The sequence below is a fragment of the Bos taurus genome, chromosome 3 (genome assembly GCF_002263795.3).
Source record: "Bos taurus isolate L1 Dominette 01449 registration number 42190680 breed Hereford chromosome 3, ARS-UCD2.0, whole genome shotgun sequence".
Taxonomy (NCBI): domain Eukaryota; kingdom Metazoa; phylum Chordata; class Mammalia; order Artiodactyla; family Bovidae; genus Bos; species Bos taurus.
In genome coordinates, this window is record NC_037330.1 from 111599909 (window position 1) to 111618178 (window position 18270).

Sequence of the window (18270 nt, forward strand, 5' to 3'; positions counted from 1 at the left end):
CCACACACATGGGGCTTTTTTTGTACTACCTAATGTTGTGCAGAGACCCTGACCCATGGCTGCCTCTGGCTCCTGGAGAGACTGGAAGGGGTGGGCAGGCAGCCAACCCTGGGGGCTGGGCTGAGAGTCACATTCTCCTAGGCTAGAAGGAGTTATATCTTGGACCCCATCTCTTATCATGTCTTGGACCCCTGCATCTCCCTTGGACTGCAAATATTCCCAGGGTCCCCATCTTTGGTCTTCAGAGGCATCCACCTTTGCAGACTCCTTGATAAAGCAGTCCATGCAACCTAATGGACCTCTCTTTAAATATATTTTCTGACTGTTTTGCATTCCTTTTCTCTCTTCCCTCCACCTGAAAAGTCCTCCCCTCCTGTGATGTGCTGAATTGTGTCCCTTCCTATGTTGAAACTGTAACCCCCAGGACCTCAGAATGTGATTCTATTTGGAGACAGGGCTTTAAAGAGGTAATTAAGTTAAAACTAAATCTATGAGGCGGGGCCTAACCCAGTATGACTGCTGTCCTTGTAAGAAGAAGAAATTTGGACATAGACATGTACAGAGGGCTTCCAGGTGGTGCTAGTGGTAAAGAATCTGCTTGCCAATGTAGGAGACATAAGAGATGTGGGTTCGATCCCTAGGTCAGGAAGATCCCCTGGAAGAGGGCATGGCAACCCACTTCAGTATTCTTGCCTGGAAAATCTCATGGAGGAGCCTTGCAGGCACCAGTTCAAGGAGTTGCACAGAGTCAGACACGACTGAAGCGACTTAGTATGCACACACATGTATAGTGGGAAGACAATATAAAGATGTAGGGGAAAGACAGCTGTCTACGAATTGAGGAGAGAGGACTCAAAGAAGCCAACCTTGTCAACACCTTGATCTCTGACTTCTAGCCTCCAGAACTTCGAGACAATACATTTCTGTTGTTCCAGCCACATTGTGTGCACTGCTTTATGATGGCAGCAGCCCTAGCAAACGAATTCACCTTGTGCTTCCCCCTGCCTAAGACTGAACTCCAGTCTCCTCACCACCCGCTGCGACATTCTGCAGGATCTGGTTCTGGCTTCATCCTCCCCTCATCTCTGAATAACAGGTGTCCCTGTTTTTCACCTTGACCCAGACCCAGCCCCCTTCCCCGGTTCCCCTCCCTGCTCAGGGCCTTGCCCTTCCATTTCCCAACTCTTTGCATGGCTATTTTGCCTAATTTCCAAACTCATCTTGAAGGTCACCACCTCAGAGAGGCCTTCCCAGACCATCTATCTATTAAGGTATACCCTGTGTATTCTTTTTCACAGCAACTATGACCTTTTTTAAAATAGCATCTTTAATTAGTAACTTTGTTTATAATTGTTTATTTATCATCTGCCTTCATCAAGCCCAGGACAGTTCACTCCCGGTGTTTATAGCACAGTGTCTGGCATGGAATGACACGCAATTAATATTGTTGAGGAAATCAATCTTTACCTTGTCCAAGTCTCTATCCAGGCCTCGGGGTTCAGCCCAAATCCTACTTCCCTCCTTAAATTAGCCTTATGATCCCTTAAGTCCAAGAAAAGCTGATTGTCTTGATGTGCCTTTGTTACTATCTGTAACCTGGAACGAGACTTTTCGGTCCTGGCAATCAGCACTGCCCCCACTGTACGGGCTGGTGGGGGTTTCCATCTCTGCCCCACATCTTCCCAGGCAGGACCACACACTGTGCATCTCTGCACTGCCCACAGTGCAGGCTGGCACAGGGCCCAGGGCTCAGGAGGCCTCAGGAAATGTGTGTGGATGCAGATAGATCAGAGAGAGGGAGGAATGGCAGAGGAAGTTGGTAGCTGGGCGGGTGTCAGGGATTAAAAGGGTGCTCCTGCCCCCAGCGAGAAGGATGACAAATGTCCCGTTGCCAAGGAGGCTTCTGGGGTAAACATCAGCTGTGGGTTGCAGCAGAGTTCTGGGGCTGAAAAGGGGGTGGGGGAAGCCTACTGGCCTGGAGCCCCAGAATTGTAGAACAGTCCAGACTCTCTCCTGACCAGCTGTGGGATGCCGGGTGGATTCTGCCAGCCCCTATTTTTTTTTTGGAAGCGGACTCCTCCCGCAGGAGAGAAGGCCCAAGTTTAGGAGCCAGGGCTCCCCCCTTCCCCGCCCCACTCCAGGGAAGAGCCCACCAGCAGCACCCCCACTTAAGGCCCAGCCAGTCCCTCCCTTCCCTCCAGCGCTGGCGCAGGCTGGAAGGCCAAAGCTTGGCTGGTTGAGTTGAGCCCTCTCTTTGCGGGGCTGGGCCTGGACAATGGGAAGCGACAAGCCCCCCCGCCCCGCCGTTCCCGGGACATAAAGCAAGCCTTTCACTGTGGAGTTCGGTCGGTTCTTGGCACCCAGCGAGGCGGCGTCGGGAGGGGCGAGAAAGCCAGCGTGTTTGGGGGGTGGGGAAGGGGCCAGGCGATTCTGAGGACTCTCACCGGACCGGGGCCCCTGGGGCTGGCTCCCCAGCTGCGGGATGACCTCATACTGGAAGCCGGAACGACGCGGGGTGGAGGAGGGAGCCGGGCATCGAGGGAGCTGGGAGGTCGTGGCTCTGGGGAGCAAGTTTTGCGCGGGGGACAAGGGCCAGTATCCACTCCTCCGGCCCTGCCGGCCGCTTTCCCCACTCGGCTCGTCAGCCCCGAAGCCCTTTCCACGTTCTTTCCCAGGAAATTCCCACCGACCGCGGGCCACAGACCCCCGGGCTCGCAGATGCTAGAGCTCAGGCTAGCCATCCGCTAGAGCTAGCGCAGCCTCTCCCGGGGGCCTCGGGCAAAGGAGGTGGGTGCTCAGCAGCTCGTGCCTTTTCACCTGGCGCGCCGGCGGGGGCCTCCTCCCCAGGCTCTGCTCTTCCTGGTCCCCGCCCCCACCCCCCACTCCCAAGCCACCAGCGTCTGTTCCCTTTCGCTGAGAGTTTGGCGTAGACAGCAAAGGAGCCATCGTGACTGACTGAGGAGCCTCGGAGAGACGAGACGGAGACGGCGACCGAGTGGGGGTGGGGGATGGGGTGGGGACCGGCGCTGAGCCCTTGGGGCCTGGCGGCCGCGGCGGCGGAGAGGAGGTGGGGAGGGGCTCACGCCATTGGGAGAAACTCGTCTGGTCTGGGGCCAAGGCTGGGAGGGGGAGGGTAAGAACGAGAAGAAGCCGGGTCCTTTTATTTAATTTGAGAATAAATTGTACAAGTAACTCTTGCACCGTCTTTCTACCAAGCTCACCTGCACCCCCACCCCCACCCCAGCAGACAAACTCAGTCTTCCCTTCAGCCCGAGATTTTTGCCTTAGGGTAGGGGAAGGACCGTAGGGAGCCGGAACGCACAGGTCCCCCCACCCCCGCCCCCGCCCCACCCGCCCCCCAATTCTTAATCCTGGGTCTATGCACACACACCTTCTCCTGGGATGGGGTAGCAGGCTGCTGCCAATGGGGCTGCTAAGCATCGCCCCCCGCCCCAGATTTCAAGTTCAAAGCCGCCACCCAAGATCAGCTCGTAAGAGCTGTGACTTGGGGAACTGCGTCCTTCTTTGGTTACCTTTTCCCAGACAGTATTCTAATTTCCAAACGTGGAAGAGGCGTGTGTGTGTGTGCGCGCGCGCTCGCGCCAGTGTGTGAGTGCCCGTGTGTCACTATCACCGTGTGTGTGCGCGCGTGTGTGTATGGGGGGGGGGGTTTATTAATGGGTGATCTTATAAATGGAGACGAAAGAACTGAACTTAAAAGAAACTGGTCAATTGTAAAACAAACAGGAATAAACAACCCTTTAGATGTAATTTGTGGTTTGTCTGGAGGTGGAGGTGGCGCTGAACAGGAACACCCACCCCCCAATATTTTCTCCTTTGCTGCGCCTCCACCCCCAGCATTTGGAGCGGCGGAGAAGCGGCTCCGGAGTGATTAATCCGGGGATAATTCACCCCCCCACCCCGCCCCCCGGCGCGAACCCCGCGAAGCGGGATTGGAGCGAGTCATTTCCGAGAGCGCAGCGCGCCTCTCCCCGGCCGGGCGGACACTTGGTTCATTCCAGCCGCAGAAGCTCAGGGCTCCCTCGTACCGGGATTTTTTCCGAGCAGAAAAAAAAAAGCTCCAGAGCTCTCCTGACCTCCTTTCTCCTCGGCTGCGAGCGGAGCCTCTCCCTCGGCGCTGCCGGCCGCGCCATGCCGCGCTCGCGGGGACGAGAGCTGAGGCGCTGCGGCTGCCCGGCAGGGAGGGCTCGCGCCGAAGCCGAGATTTCGGCGCTCGTGCCGGGCGCCGGGAGCCGCTGGGGCCGCCAGCCGCCGCCGCCGCTGACGCCGCCGCCTCTGCTGCTGCTGCTGGGCTGGGGGCTGCTCAGCGCCTCGGCCGCCGCGGGTAAGTCCGGCCACGCACCCCACCCGAGCCCTGAGCCCACCCATCCCCGACCCCGTCCCTGTCCCTTCCTCCGCCCTCCCCCTTAACCTCCCGCCTCCCTCAACGCCCACCCTCCTGCTCAGCCTGGCCTCGGTCGCCACCCGTTCACCCCCATCCTCAGCGGTCCTCCGCACTACCCTCACGCCTCCCTGCTACCCCCAAGCCCAGCCGCAACTTGACCGGATCCGGCCGGTGTGGGGGGCCTTGGGAGACAGACATCCCCTCCCGGCGTTGCGGGGCACCCGGACCGTGGCTTCAGTTTCTTCAGCCTCCCAGCCCCCAAGGCGCCAGGCTTTTCCCCGATAAACTTTCCTGGAGCCCTCCCTGCCTCCCGATCCTGGTTGGCACACCCGTCCTGGGGGGCTGGAGAGGAACGGCGCGCCCCCTCCCCATTCGCGCGTCTGCAGGGTCTGCCCTTCCCTGCCCCCGCCCATTTTCTGGCCACGGAAGCCCGCGCCCCCGCCGAAGCCGCCCAGAGACTGCGGCCGCCTTCCCCCTTCCCCAAGTGTCCCCCTTCCTCGGCGCTCTGCGCTGGGAGCGGGGGGTCAGGTGGGCGGGGGTCCCGAGCTCGCCGAGCCGGAGGACTCAGGTGGGGGCTAGAGGGTGCTGAGAGACGCGGGCGGGGGCTGTGCCCGGGGGCGGGGGAGGGAGTGTCGCCGCCAGGCTCCGCGCCGCCACCTTCCCCGCGGTTCCCACTCCGCGCCAAAGTGCCCTTTCCCGCGCCCTGCTGCAGCCCAGTGCCGGGGCTGCGGCAGCGGCGGCGCGGGCGGCGGGACCTGCTCCTGGCGACCGAGTCGGGGAGGGGGACCGACCTGGCGGGCGCGGCGAGTCCCGGAACTTCGCCGATATCTGGCTGAGGCTTGCGGACTGGGAGGGCAAGTGTACATTCGAGAGGACCCAGTCACTGGCCTCAACTAATGCCGTCCCACTCCCCACCCCCCCCGGTCCCCTCTGAGGCTCAGCTCTAGCCACAGCCTAGAAAGTTCTGCGTCCCCAGGTGGGGACGGGTCCAACCGGCGATACCTGGGGCCTCATTTTCATTTAGCCCGGAGGCTGACACCCACGGTGTGTGTGTGTGTGGTGGGGGGAACCCGTAACACCTGCTGCCCAGGCTTTGACTGAGGGCCCCTACGGCCTGGAGCCGTGTTGGTTTTCTATTTATTTTTTAAACCACCGATTGAACCTTTGAGAGCTTGACTTCGGCCATCCGAACCTCCAGATTCTTCTCCCTTTTTGAAAAGTGCGACCCTTCCCCGGGGAGCTCTCTAGTCCACGCTGGGCTCCAGCATCTGGTGAGCCGGTCCCCACAGACCGTGTTGCCAGCTCCTTAGCACGGAATGATAGGGTTGCTGGTGAGGAAAGGCGCCCTGAGCCAGCCCTAGCTCTCGCATCCCTACTTGACCGGACTTTGACAGTTTCTCCGAAGAGTCATAGCCGCCGACACCCAGAGAGGGGCGCCCGCGGTGCGCGCGCCTAGGAGCTCAGCCCTCGTGCACACCCACACCCACTGGGTGGCTGCGCGGTTCACAACGACGCCGCTGGTTGCCCAGACTTGCCACATGAGCTGTGGGGCTATGGCTGGGCTGCTACCTGGCTGTCAGGCCTCTCAGAAGTGTGTCCAGGGGCAGCCCGGGCTCTGGCTTGGCAGACCTGAGATGACCCTTCATAGGATCCAGCTGTTTTTCCAGCTAGATTTGTCCCTGCCCTTTGGGCATGCCATGCCCCCAGGGAAAGAAAAAGGTCAACTCACCGGAGCTTGCACTCTTGGGCTGTGCTGGAGAACTGTTGGCGTGCAGCTCTTGGGTCGCCAGAGAAGTTGGGGGTGGGGGTGTTGAATGGCTTGGGGGAGGGGCTGCTTGCTCTCTGGCCGGCCTGCTCTGGCTTCCCCTGCTTCCAAATGCATTTCTTTTTAAACCCTTCCCGAATTTAGATGTGCTGTTGGCCTTGTGAGCAGCAGAGATTTGGAAACGGACTCGGTGACAAATGATGGCAGGATTTGGCACATTAGAGGGAAGCACATTTATTTTGTGTTCTCTTCACACTGTTGACTTTAAAAGACGCTCAGGACTGGGCTGTCTCCCTTCCTTGGCCCAGTGACTGGATAAAATGAGTATGGGATTTAAAAGGGGGAACCTCCTTATCTGCCTTTAACCTGGACCCTGACCCTTTCCAGCTGTGCCTCCACACTTTCCCCACCCCCAGCCTCCCTAGAGACCCTTCAACCCTTGCTTTCCCTCTCCCTATAATAGATCAGTCACTCTCCTGCCTTTTGTTTCCCTTGAACAATTTAACAGAAAACAAGCCAACCTGGCTTCTCGGTCCTGTTGACCTTTCAGCTCCTGTCCCATCTTTCTTTCTGATTTACAAGTCAACTCTCTTAGAATCGGTCTTGAGCTCACTTTCTGTGCCACTGTTCACTCCCTGCTGTCTGGCTTCTGTCCCCAGGACTGGATTTCTCTAGGAAAGATCACCGCCGACCACCCCAACTGCCAAACCCATCAACTTTTCCTTTCTTTTCCTTTACCTGTCTGTGACTGTGAACTCTGGATTACTCCTTTGAAAATTTCTCTTCCTTGGGCTTCTGGGACACCGTGCTTGGCTGGTTTTTCTCCTACCTCTTGGCTGTTCCTTCCCAGTTTCTAATAGTAGCGCTTATGCCCCTCCTGAAAATCTGGCTTCCTGCGGTGTTCCATTTCTTATGCTTTTCCTCATTTCCTCTCACTCCTCCCTGGGTGAGCTCATCCAGGCCCATTTCTTCCTCTGCCACACTCTGAAGCTTCCAGACAGATTTCCCCTGCCAAGATGCTTCTCCCAATATATGTCTGTTGGCTTCCGAGCCCACGGAAGCTCTGGATCTAGACAGCCTGTATATCCGGCTGACTCTTGGACATCTTCACCTGGATGTTTCTTTTCCAAAGGAAACTCATTAGCTCTGCACCCAACCTCCAGTATCCCCCATGGAGGCTGCTGGTACCTGTAGCCTCCCAGTTACCCAGCCAGGAACCTTAGGATTATCCTCAAATCATCCTTATCAGGTGACCATCACTTTCTGTCGGTTTCATTCTCTCAGTTGTTCTCAAACCTAGCTACTTTGCTCTGGATTAAGCAGCTCTGAGCACTGAAAAGACTGTTGTGCTTCCCATTTCCTTAAGTAATTTAAAATAAAGGCAATGTTAAACCGTAAATATGAGACATGCCTACAAAGTTCTGATTTTTCCCATGCTAACCACTTCGCTGCTTTGAAAGAAATCAAACATCAAGTTATTAAAAAAAGAAAAGAAAAAAGAATTTTCCCTGCTTTGCCTCTTGAAAACTGGAGCGCTGGCCATACCCATGGAATCATATTCAAAGTAGTTATTTATCTGCCTCTTGTGTGGAACTGTGAGCTCCCTGAGGGCAGGGCCAGTGCTTTATTTCTCCTGGCATCCCCAGCACCCAGCTCAGGACCTGGCATAGAACTGGTGCTTGATAGATGGTTGTTAAATTGGCTGATGATTTTTAAAAATATTTCTTTTGTGGACAGTTTTCTAGGGTCTGATAAGGCTAAATCAAGAGTTTTAGGGATCAAAGAATCACCAGCTGGTTTGCAGAGGTGATGAGATGACAAAGACCTGTTCTCAGTTGCTTTCCCCCCAGAACCAATGTCACAGATTGATAAGACATCTCCTTAGGTTCTAGAACCAACACAGGGACATGCCCTGAGCATACACCCTGCCCACCCCACCCAGGAAAGGCAGTGATGTATGGGTTTGAATTTCCATTTGTGATTAAGCTGTGGGTTTATGGTTTTAAAAACTAAGCTGACCACAGCAGAGAGAGGTGACCATATCTTGCGCTGGTGACAGTGTAGTTTTGATCAAGGTGAGCATTGTTTAAGGTGGTGTGGAACGGCATTGGAGAACTAGATTGCTGGAGCTTGGATACTGCAAGGTTTGGGTGTGTCTAGAAGAGTCCAGCAGGTGGCTTCAGTGACGTCACCTTGCCTCAGGTGTCTCACCTGCCTCTGTTTTATCTTCATTGTCATACCAGCAGGATTAAGGGACTCTGAGGGCTCAGCAGAGCCACACGTTCCTTGCTAGAGAAGTAGCTGATCTTCAGACCTCCCCTTCAGACCTTTTGCAGGCTGCCCACCTGCAAAAGGGCCAAGTTATCACTGCACTTTGGAAAGGATTAGAAAAACCAGAGATGAAACAGACTCAGCACATACATATGGATTGTGCCCATGGAGGGGAAGATGGGCCTGGAACAAGAACACCGAGGACAAAAGACTCTGCTAGGGAGTCTGTGTGTTCTCCTCCACTCACCCTGCTCAGAAAACTGTCTGGGTACCCAGGGGAGTGACACTAACAGCCAATGTCCACTGAGTCCTGATGGCAACCCAAGCACTTGGCGTGTATTAACTTGTCCCTCACAGTGACCCAGTGAGGCTGGCAATATCAGTCTCCCTCTATTATCCATGAAGAAATAGGTCCAGAGAGGACACATAACTTATGCACATAACCAGTCAACCAGGGATTGAACACAGGTCTGCCTGATCCAGAATCCTTCACTGGCAACCACGCTGTTATCTGAGGTCTAAGAAGAAGTGCTACAGCCCGGGAAGCCTTCCACACAGGTGGCCTGTCTCTGTCCTGCCTTTCCCTCTGGGCTTGTGCATCAGTGATGCTGTGCTGCTTTGGCACTTGAGGCCCGGGTCCCAAACTTCCAGACTCTCAAGCAGCTATAGTCCGTCCATCTCCCTCACAGCTCCTCGGGGATGACTGCAAAGTCATCCTTGATTTGCTTCTAGTCCCAGAGCTCAGTTCCTTTCCACTGAACTCTGCAGTGAGCTCTCACAACTCCCCAGGTTGTAAAACCCTTCGTATCGTAAAACTCATCAGGACATATTGGAATTTCCTGTTTAATGAGACAATGTCCGCCTTTATTCCCTAAGGCTCTGTGAACACACAGCACAGAGCAGACACTCAGTCAACACTTGTTGAAAGGATCAGAGGCAGGCTCTCTGGAGCCCAAGTTTCCCTCTTTCTCTCTGACTGCACTCTTGGACTTTTCCAAGGCAAGGGGCTTGGAGGAGTGGGAAGCATTGAAGGTGTATCCCTGTGTGGGAGACAGCGTGAGGTCCTTCTGCATATTACTAATAATAACTCTCTTTTACTGAGTGCTGGCTAAGTGCTTTACAGACATTACTATTCAATTCTCACAACAATTCAGGTGCTATAATATCATGTTTGAAGAGACTGAGACTCAGAAATTAAGCAATTTGGCCAAGGTTATAGAGCAGATAGGAGAGGAAATAAGATTGAACCTCAGAGCTACCTTGACTCTAGGACTCACCCTTTTAACTCATGGAAGGCGTCTGTCACAGTGCGGGACCTGCGGTTAACATTCAGTGTTTTACATGTTAGACGCTGCCACTACCTCTGCTGCGGCGACTACTGTCTTTTTGCTTTCTGCACCAGCCTCTTAGAATTCTGAGAAACAGGTCTGATTCTGTAGCACTCTAAGATGCCATTAGATGCGTCAGCAAGAGTCTTTCTTCTCCTTCCTCCCACTGAAAGCACGCTCATTAGAACCTGGCCTTCTCATGCACCCATCAGCCCAGGTCATCATATCTCTTCCTGTGCTGTATTGTGCTTAGTCGCTCAGTGGCGTCTGACGCTTTGCCACCCCTGCTGCTGCTGCTGCTAAGTCGCTTCAGTCGTGTCCGACTCTGTGCGACCCCATAGACGGCAGCCCACCAGGCTCCGCCATCCCTAGAGGGCTGAAAAGGGAAGGCTCTCTAGCGCCTACTAGAGGTTGGAGAGCATCACTGACATTGCCTTCCTTTGGTTTCCCTCTTAGTGGTGTGAGTGCTGTCTCGCTTCAGTCCTATCCGACTCTTTGTGACCCTGTGGACTGTAGCCCACCAGGCTCCTCTGCCCATGGGGATTCTCCAGTCAAAAGTACTGAAGTGGGTTGCCATGCTCTCCAGGGCATCTTCCCACCCAGCAATGAACCTGCGTCTCTTAATATCTCCAGCATTGGCAGGCGGTTTCTTTACTACTAGAGCCACCTGGGATATGGCTTCCCAATCTCTCTTCTTTACCTGCTACAGAGATTTTCCATGACAACAGGGGGACATCTGGGTGAACCTGCAAATGCAGGGTTATCTCAGAGTTTTCCACCTCACAGAGACACTGTCTCAGAATTCAGTGACTTTGAATGGAATTTGGCTTCCCCTTGGGCCCACAGAAAGCAAACAGTAGGCTCTACAGTATGGGGAATTCTCAACTAGAAAATGATGGTGTGTTTCTTAAAGCTCTTCCCTGGTTCTTGTAAGTTAAAGGAAACATGAAGCTCATACTTATTTCCTTTCTGGGCTCAGGAACTCAACTCCCTTTTCATACCCCACCTTTAAAGATGAGATGCTTTTTTTATGCCTGTACAAATTCAAGACATAATAAGAGCATGCTTTTGATTCCTTATCAATAGAGTAGGCATTTTGGAAGTTGTTTGAAAAAAATAAGGATGAGATTCTATATCTTTTTCCCCTCCTCTATCCCAATATACATTTAACTTTTAGATCTCTGGGGCCCTTTGGCTTTTCTCTTAGTTTCACATGACATGAAGAACGGTCATGCCCTGTGCGCATTAAGAAATGAGAACTTTGGCCAAGCGGGAGACGGGAGGGGAGTAGATGGAATGGAATATCATGAGGGTGGGACTGAAGAAACAGGAGGATTTGAGATGGACTGAGGTGAAGTAGGAAGGAGTGAGTTGTGGTAGGATCAAGAGTAAACTGGGATGTGTTGGGATGGGATAGAGCGAAAGAATTGGGATGGACTGGGATGGGTGGTGGAATGAAATGGAATAAGATTGAGTAAAATATGATGGTTTGAAGTGGGATTGAGTGGGTGAGATATAGAGTGTTCAGGAAATTGACTGGGGTCGAATAGAGTGGAGTGGGAAAGATTGAATCAGAAGGGACTAGGATGGGATGGGATAAGGTGGGATGGAGGAGTTGGACTGGGGTGTAGTGGGACAATCAAAATGTGGCAGAGTGGAGTGAATGTGTTATGGTGGGATGGAGTGAGATGGGGGAGTTAGGGTGTATTGGAGTGGCTTGGGTTGGGTGAATTGGAAGGAAGGACTGAGAGATGTAATGGGAGTATATAGCCAACTGGGTGGGCATTATGAGGAAATGGGAAATTAAGGAGGGGACCGGAAACAACCTAACCTGCTTCCCATTATTGTAGCATCTTCATCTTCCTTCCCAGAACTCCTCAGTTCCTCATGTGCCTGAACCCTGAAATTTCTAGCAGATAGAAAGTCCCCATTAGCCCTTGGTTCCACCTTGGTGTAGATCCTAAAAGGGTGCTGACCCCACTGTCTACTATTAGGGGGTCAATATTAAGGGAGATATTGGGGGTCCTGTGTAGCCACCACCATGAACTCTATCAGAGAAATGTGCTAGCACATGGCAGAAGCCCCAGTGCTGCTGCTGCTGCTGCTGCTAAGTCGTTTCAGTCGTGTCCGACTCTGTGCGACCCCATAGATGGCAGCCCACCAGGTTCCCCCGTCCCTGGGATTCTCCAGGCAAGAACACTGGAGTGGGTTGCCATTTCCTTCTCCAATGCATGAAAGTGAAAAGTCAAAGTGAAGTTGCTCAGTCGTGTCTGACTGTTAGCGACCTCACGGACTGCAGCCTACCAGGCTCCTCCACCTATGGAATTTTCCAGGCAAGAGTACTGGAGTGGGGTGCCATTGCCTTCTCCAGAGCCCCAGTGCAGCTCATGTCAAACCCAGCATCAGAGAAAGGTACTGTGCTCACCACAGAGGTAGTGGGGTGGCTATACCCACAGAAAACAAAACTCTGGGTGCCGTAGGGGGTCATCTCTCTGATGTCCTCTTTTGAGAGGTCCCTCCACCCGGGAAACTGCCTTTTACTTTCTCCCTATTTGTGTCTTATTGTTGGAAAATTTTAAAACTGGATTGGTCTCTCAGGGGATGTCAATTTTATCCTTGAAAATCATTATAAGGAACTCTTATGATGCTAAAAATAATGTATGTATAGTTTTAAATTACTGAGAGCACCAGAAACTTATTTGAGAATCTTCCGTGTGGTCTGGAGCAGAAAATAAGGGTTCATATTTCGGCACAAATAGCCTTGCTCCCTGCCCATGTCTCATTTATACTCAATTAAGTGCAATTATAATCTAGAAACCTCAAAAAATTATGTGTCCATCTTCTTGGCTTTCAAATAGGAAATAGAATAAGGCCCATTATTAAGTAGCTACATCTATTTATTGATTGAAAGAAAGCAAGTGTGACAGTTGTAACTTGAAAGAGAGAAAGCAGAGACTTTGAAAGTTAGACCATTTGAGATACAAGTGAATTATCAGAGGATGTGCAGGCATTTTGTGTGGAATGATTGATGGTCCTTTCTGAGATGAGCTAGTGTGGTAGAGTCGACTCAGGGCCCAGGAGGTTTGTGTGTGGGTTGCTACCTGACTCTCCAGTCCACCTTGAGTCTCACCACCTCCTGGCCCTCATTGCTTCCCCACTGCCGTGTCAGGGGTGGGAGTCTGGGGTGGAGAGAGGCTCAGGGACTGGGTGAGGCTTGGTGATGGGGTGTGGGCTCTGGCCCGTCGTGCGCTTGGATCCTCAGTCGTGTCCGACTCCTTGTGACCCCATGGGCTGTAGCCCGCCAGGCCCCTCTGTCCAGGAAATTTTCCAGGCAAGAATACTGGAGTGGATTGCCATTTCCTACTCCAGGGGATCTCCCTGACCCAGAGATTGAACCCGCATCCTCTACATCTCCTGCATTGATAGGTGGGGTTTTTTTTTTTTTTTTTTTTTTACCATTGAGCCACCTGGGAATCATTACTCAGCAACAAAAAGGAGGTGAAAGTTTAATGATTTATTTTCAATCCATGACCGACAAGGACCTACTGTATAGCACAGGGAACTATGCTCAGTATTCTATAATAAACTAAATGGGAAAAGAACTTGGAAAAGAATAGATACATGTCTGTGGATAACTGAGTCCCTTTGCTGTACACCTGTAACTAACACAACATTGTTAATCAACTCAACTCCAATATAAAATAAAAATTAAAAAAGAAAATAGAATGTCCCTAGCATGAAAACTGCCACCTCAAAGGTGGCCTCCCTCCTGCCGGGGACCTGTGTGGTCCTGTCTTCCTGACCTGGTCATTTGTGAAGTGCTGACCTATGGGAGGTTCACAGCTGGAAGGAAGATGTTCTGGTATATTAATATTTGATATGTTTCTTGAAATTTGGCCTGAGAGTCAGGAAACTAGTTTTTCAGCTTTGGGTATTCCTCTACATCTCACTTCTCCTTCTTAGGCCTGATTTCCTTGTCTGTAAAAGAAGAATGTTAATACCCCCCATGTCTGTGTAATGCTGGTCTTGGAAGCTATTTAATCAACAAAACAAGAAAGATCCAGAGATTTTTGAACAGGTCACTGTGTAACCCTCGCCCAGTGGGAGACCCTGCTGAGAATGCGGTCTCCCTGTCTCTGCAGGTGGCCTGCCTGGCTGTGTGTCAGGGGGTAGGGGCAGGGGGTGAGGAAGGGCAGACTCGCTCAGCTTCCTGGCCCTGATCCTGAGAAAGTGAAAGAGAAGACACAGGACTTCCCGTGCACTGCTCCTCAGATAATCTACTGCAGTCTCCTCCCGACCTACCCACCCACCTTGGGGCAGCTTTCCTGAGCTCAGTCTGGCAGAGGTGACTGCTAGGGCTTCATTTTCACTAACACATCCATCCAAGGGACAAGATTTACCCCGAGGCCTTTTAATTCTAGCAAGAAAAACTCCCTGTGTTCGACAACCACTGGGACCCGCATCTCCTGTGACACTTTGTTCCTAGAAACATGGAAAGAGGGAAAATGCTTACAAGGATAGTTTTCCTGGTCATGTGGAAGGAACAGCTGGGGGTTTTTTGCTTCCTGCTTTTTTCCTTTTTTTTTGAGCATAACATGAAATTGACCTACCCTCAGATCATGACACTTTGTGATCATCTGTCTATGAAAGGCTCCTGTCTGGTTTTATTTTTTTTAAATTTTTCCTTCATTTATCCCTGATCCCAAGGCTTTTGTTGCCTTCCTCCGTCAGTATCAACTCTGATATATTGTGAAAGTGAAAGTCTCTCAGTCATGTCTGACTCTTTGTGACCCCATGGACTTCTTCAGGAATTCTCCAGGCCAAAATACTGGAGTGGATAGCCTTTCCCTTCTACCCAGGGATTGAACACAGGTCTCCCGCATTGCAGATGGATTCTTTACCAGCTGAGCCACAAGGAAAGCCCAATATATTTTATATATATCTTGAAATATGCATGAATCCTTATAAAATATGTAGGATTGTTTTGTGTGCATATGTAAATTTATATAAATATAGTGAACTGTAAATTTCCTCCAGTTTCTTGATTTATTTACTTAGTACTGTAATTTTACAGATCTAGCCCTGCTCCTTGTATGTGTCTAGTCCTGACTGCGTTATGAATTGTGCATCCATCACATTTCCTGTATCAACTCGCCTGGGAATAGACCCTTGGCTTGCCTGTAGCTCCTCCTGGCTACACTTGCAGTTCTGAAGAGCATCTTCCTACATGCTCTCTTGGGACCCTGCATGAGAATAACTCTGGGCTATACAAAGTGGAGAATTGGGATCCCTGAGTTAGCATATTAATTTTCTCTGTTCTGTCATAATGTTTTACAGAATGGCTGAGCTAGGGCTCACTTTCACCAAGAGTGCACAAGAGTTTCTGTCTTCCCATATCATCACCAATACTTAATACTGTCCACCTTTCTAATTTTTGCCATTCTGATGAGTTTAAAGTGCCAGCTCACTGTTTTATTTTGCATTTCTCTTATGACAAATGTGAATATCTCTTATATGCTTGTTAGTTGTTTGAGCTTCTCTTTTTGTGAATTGCCTAGTCATATCCTTTGCCTATTCTTTTAATTAGACTTCCTGTCTTAATTTAAAAAAACCTGGGTTTGATTTGCAGGAGTTTCTTTTATATTCCAGATATTACCCTTTGTCAATTTTATAGATTCCAAATAACTTCTCCCAGTCTTCCATCTGTCTGTTTTGTTTATGATGTTTCTCTTTGGACAGAGAGGCTTCGTTGTGAGGTAGTCAGATCCATCAGTGTTTTGTGGAAGGCAGAAGTTGGGACATATGGGGGCGCTGATGAGCCAAGTGTCCAGGTGGGCTTGCAGGCCCACCTGGGTCCATCCTCCTACAGGGCTGGTGCTCTGTATGGAGGGCTTGAGGAATCCTAGAGTCTTCCTGTCCACACTGGGCTCTCAAATCCTTTGGGAGGTCTTTCTCTTGGCTCAGAGCCCTGTGTTTTGGAAGGTGCCAGTTAAAGTACAAATTGATTACTTGATGTGTAACACACTTAGAGAATGTGAAGCTTCACTCAGTCCTTCAGGGGGTGTCTATGAAGCATGTGTGCTGGCCTCAGCTTTTGAATGCATTGGGGGCTACAGACAAGTTTCAAAGATAAGGGAACATAAGAGGGACAACTATCCATTGTTCACAGCAGCATTGCTCACGATATCCAAAAGGTAGAGATAACCCGTATCTATTAATGGATGAATGGGTAGACAAAATGTGGCATCTACATACAGTGGAATATTATTCAGCCTTAAGAGAAGAGACTCTATATTCTACAACTTGGATGAGCCTTGAAGATATTATGTTAAGTGAAATTGTACTTAGTCCCTCAATCGTATCCGACTCTTTGCAACTGCATGGACTATAGCCCGCCAGGCTCCTCTGTCCATAGAGATCTCTATGGACAGATGGAAGTATTCTCTAGGCAAGAATACTGGAGTGGGTTGCCATGCACTCCTCCAGGTAATCTTCCCGACCCAGGGATCGAACCCAGGTCTCCCGCATTGCAGGTGGATTCTTTACCAGCTGAGCCACCAAGGAATTATCCAGTCACAAAAGAATAAATCCTGTATGATTCCAGTTAATATGAAGTATCCAGAGAAGTCACATCCATATAGACAGAAAGTAGAATGGTGGTCACTGGAACTAAGGGTTCAGAGATTGAGTGGAATGGGGGCGGGTATTGTTTAATAAACAGAGCTTCAGTTTTGCAAGATGAGAAGAATTCTGGAGATGGATGGTGGTGATGGTTACACACAATGTGGATGCCCTCAACACTCCTGAATTGTACATTTAAAAATGGTTAATATAGTAACTTTTATATTATATGTATTTTGCCACACACAAAAAAGAGGAACCACTATCCAGACTCAAGGGGTAAGGGCAGCTCCTAGAATAAGCGATGTGTAGGCTGAGACTTGCGGGATAGAGAGCAGAGAGCAAACGAAGAGAAGGGGAAAGGATTCCAGCATGGAAACGTACCAGCACGAGCTCTTGGTTGGGCGGATGTGAGGCATGTTCAAGGTCTGGAAGAGGCTCAGTGCGACGTGGAGATCGGCTAACCAAGTGGGGAGTCTGGAGCGGGAGTGGCACTGTCGGCTAGGCGGGCTGGCGCGGGTCTTGAAGGAAGGTGGTGATGACAAGGGAGCGTATGGTACCAGGGCACTGCTGGGGAAGGCAGGTCCTGGTGCCCCACAGGGAGAGGTCAGCAAGGAGGAGACGAGGGCACCCTCTGCCTTCCTCATTTTTTCTACCCTGTTCCCCGCCTGCCGAGAGAGGGTAAAACCTTTGCTAGAACTGTCTAAAGTCCACGAAGCCCGTGTAATACATTGTGGATTGTGAATCACAGTTCTGTTGATCCTGCCCCAGTGAGAACATCCCACAGCTTTCTTCAAGAAAGGAAATAAGAATAGCTCGTCCACCTGCTTGGGGATGGCATCGCAGGCCACTGAAACGTTCCGTCTCCTGGAGACACCTGCTGTATTCCGCCTTGTCCAAGTCGTGCGTGCCCCGCGCATTTTCATCATTCTGCCTCTGTTCCCTCCTGACTCCGCTTCCAAACTCTCCAGTTATCTCCTGCCCGTTTCCTTTCCTGCTCCCTCCTTTTTTCCCAGCCCTGTTACTTTCCTGACACCAAGACTCTTCATTCTCATTGTAGGGTCATTCTCCTCCACACTCCCAGCCTCACCATCAGTTTGAGCCTCATCCTGACCTTTGACCTTGTTGCCTCTATCCCTTCAAAGGGTTGACCTTTGATCTCTACCCCCTTCTCACCTAGGACCTGCCATCTCCATGGCCTTTCCTTTAGCCAGACTTTGGCCCAGCAGCTCTGTCAACAAGGAGGATTTTCAAGGCCTTTAGCTGCTCCCATCTGCTTAGGACCTGTGGACTGGGTCACTGGGACTTTCACTGGGCCCTTAGTGTAGTGGCCCTGGCCCAGGAGTCAGGGATACAAATAGCATTTACAACAAAGTGCCTTTCCCAAGGACAATGACATGTTCCCAAAGGCCCAGGGAACTCTAAGAGAATATAGGAGGGGGACAGATGGCAGGACAGGCTCCACCCAGGAGAACAAGCAGGCTCTCCAAGAGTAAGCAGATGTCCGACTTTCACTTTCTTTCCATATGAGGGTAGGGGGTCCTAAGCAGAGGGAGTAGCCTACTCTAAAGCTTGAGGCAGAAAGCTGTGACTGGGGGATGTCGAGTTTGCATCATCATCCTGTCCATCAGCACCACCTTCCTGGAAGCTGGAAGTGGTCCTTTAAGGAGCACTCGGGAGATGCTGAGAGCGGCACTCTCCCCTCCCTAAACCTCGTGGCCCTTCAAAGAAAGCACTCATTTTGCAGTTGAGAAAACAGATATAAGGAGATCAAGTTATTTCCCCAAGATCCTATAGCTAGGAAGGAAGAGAGCCTGGATTTCAAGTAGTCTGATTCAGGAACCCACAGGCTTAACCATTGCTGTACCCAGGTCAAATGA

At 51.2% G+C, this 18270-nt stretch overlaps 1 protein-coding gene across 1 annotated transcript in view; it reads left to right on the forward strand.

Moving 5' to 3' along the window:
- Positions 1-4019: 4019 nt before the first annotated feature.
- Positions 4020-18270, forward strand: part of CSMD2 (CUB and Sushi multiple domains 2) — a 689877-nt gene continuing 675626 nt past the window's right edge. Inside the window, exon 1 of the mRNA XM_015467054.3 lies at positions 4020-4345. Coding sequence (XP_015322540.1) covers positions 4153-4345 — 193 coding nt within the window. The 5' untranslated portion in view covers positions 4020-4152. The remainder of the gene's footprint in view (positions 4346-18270) is intronic.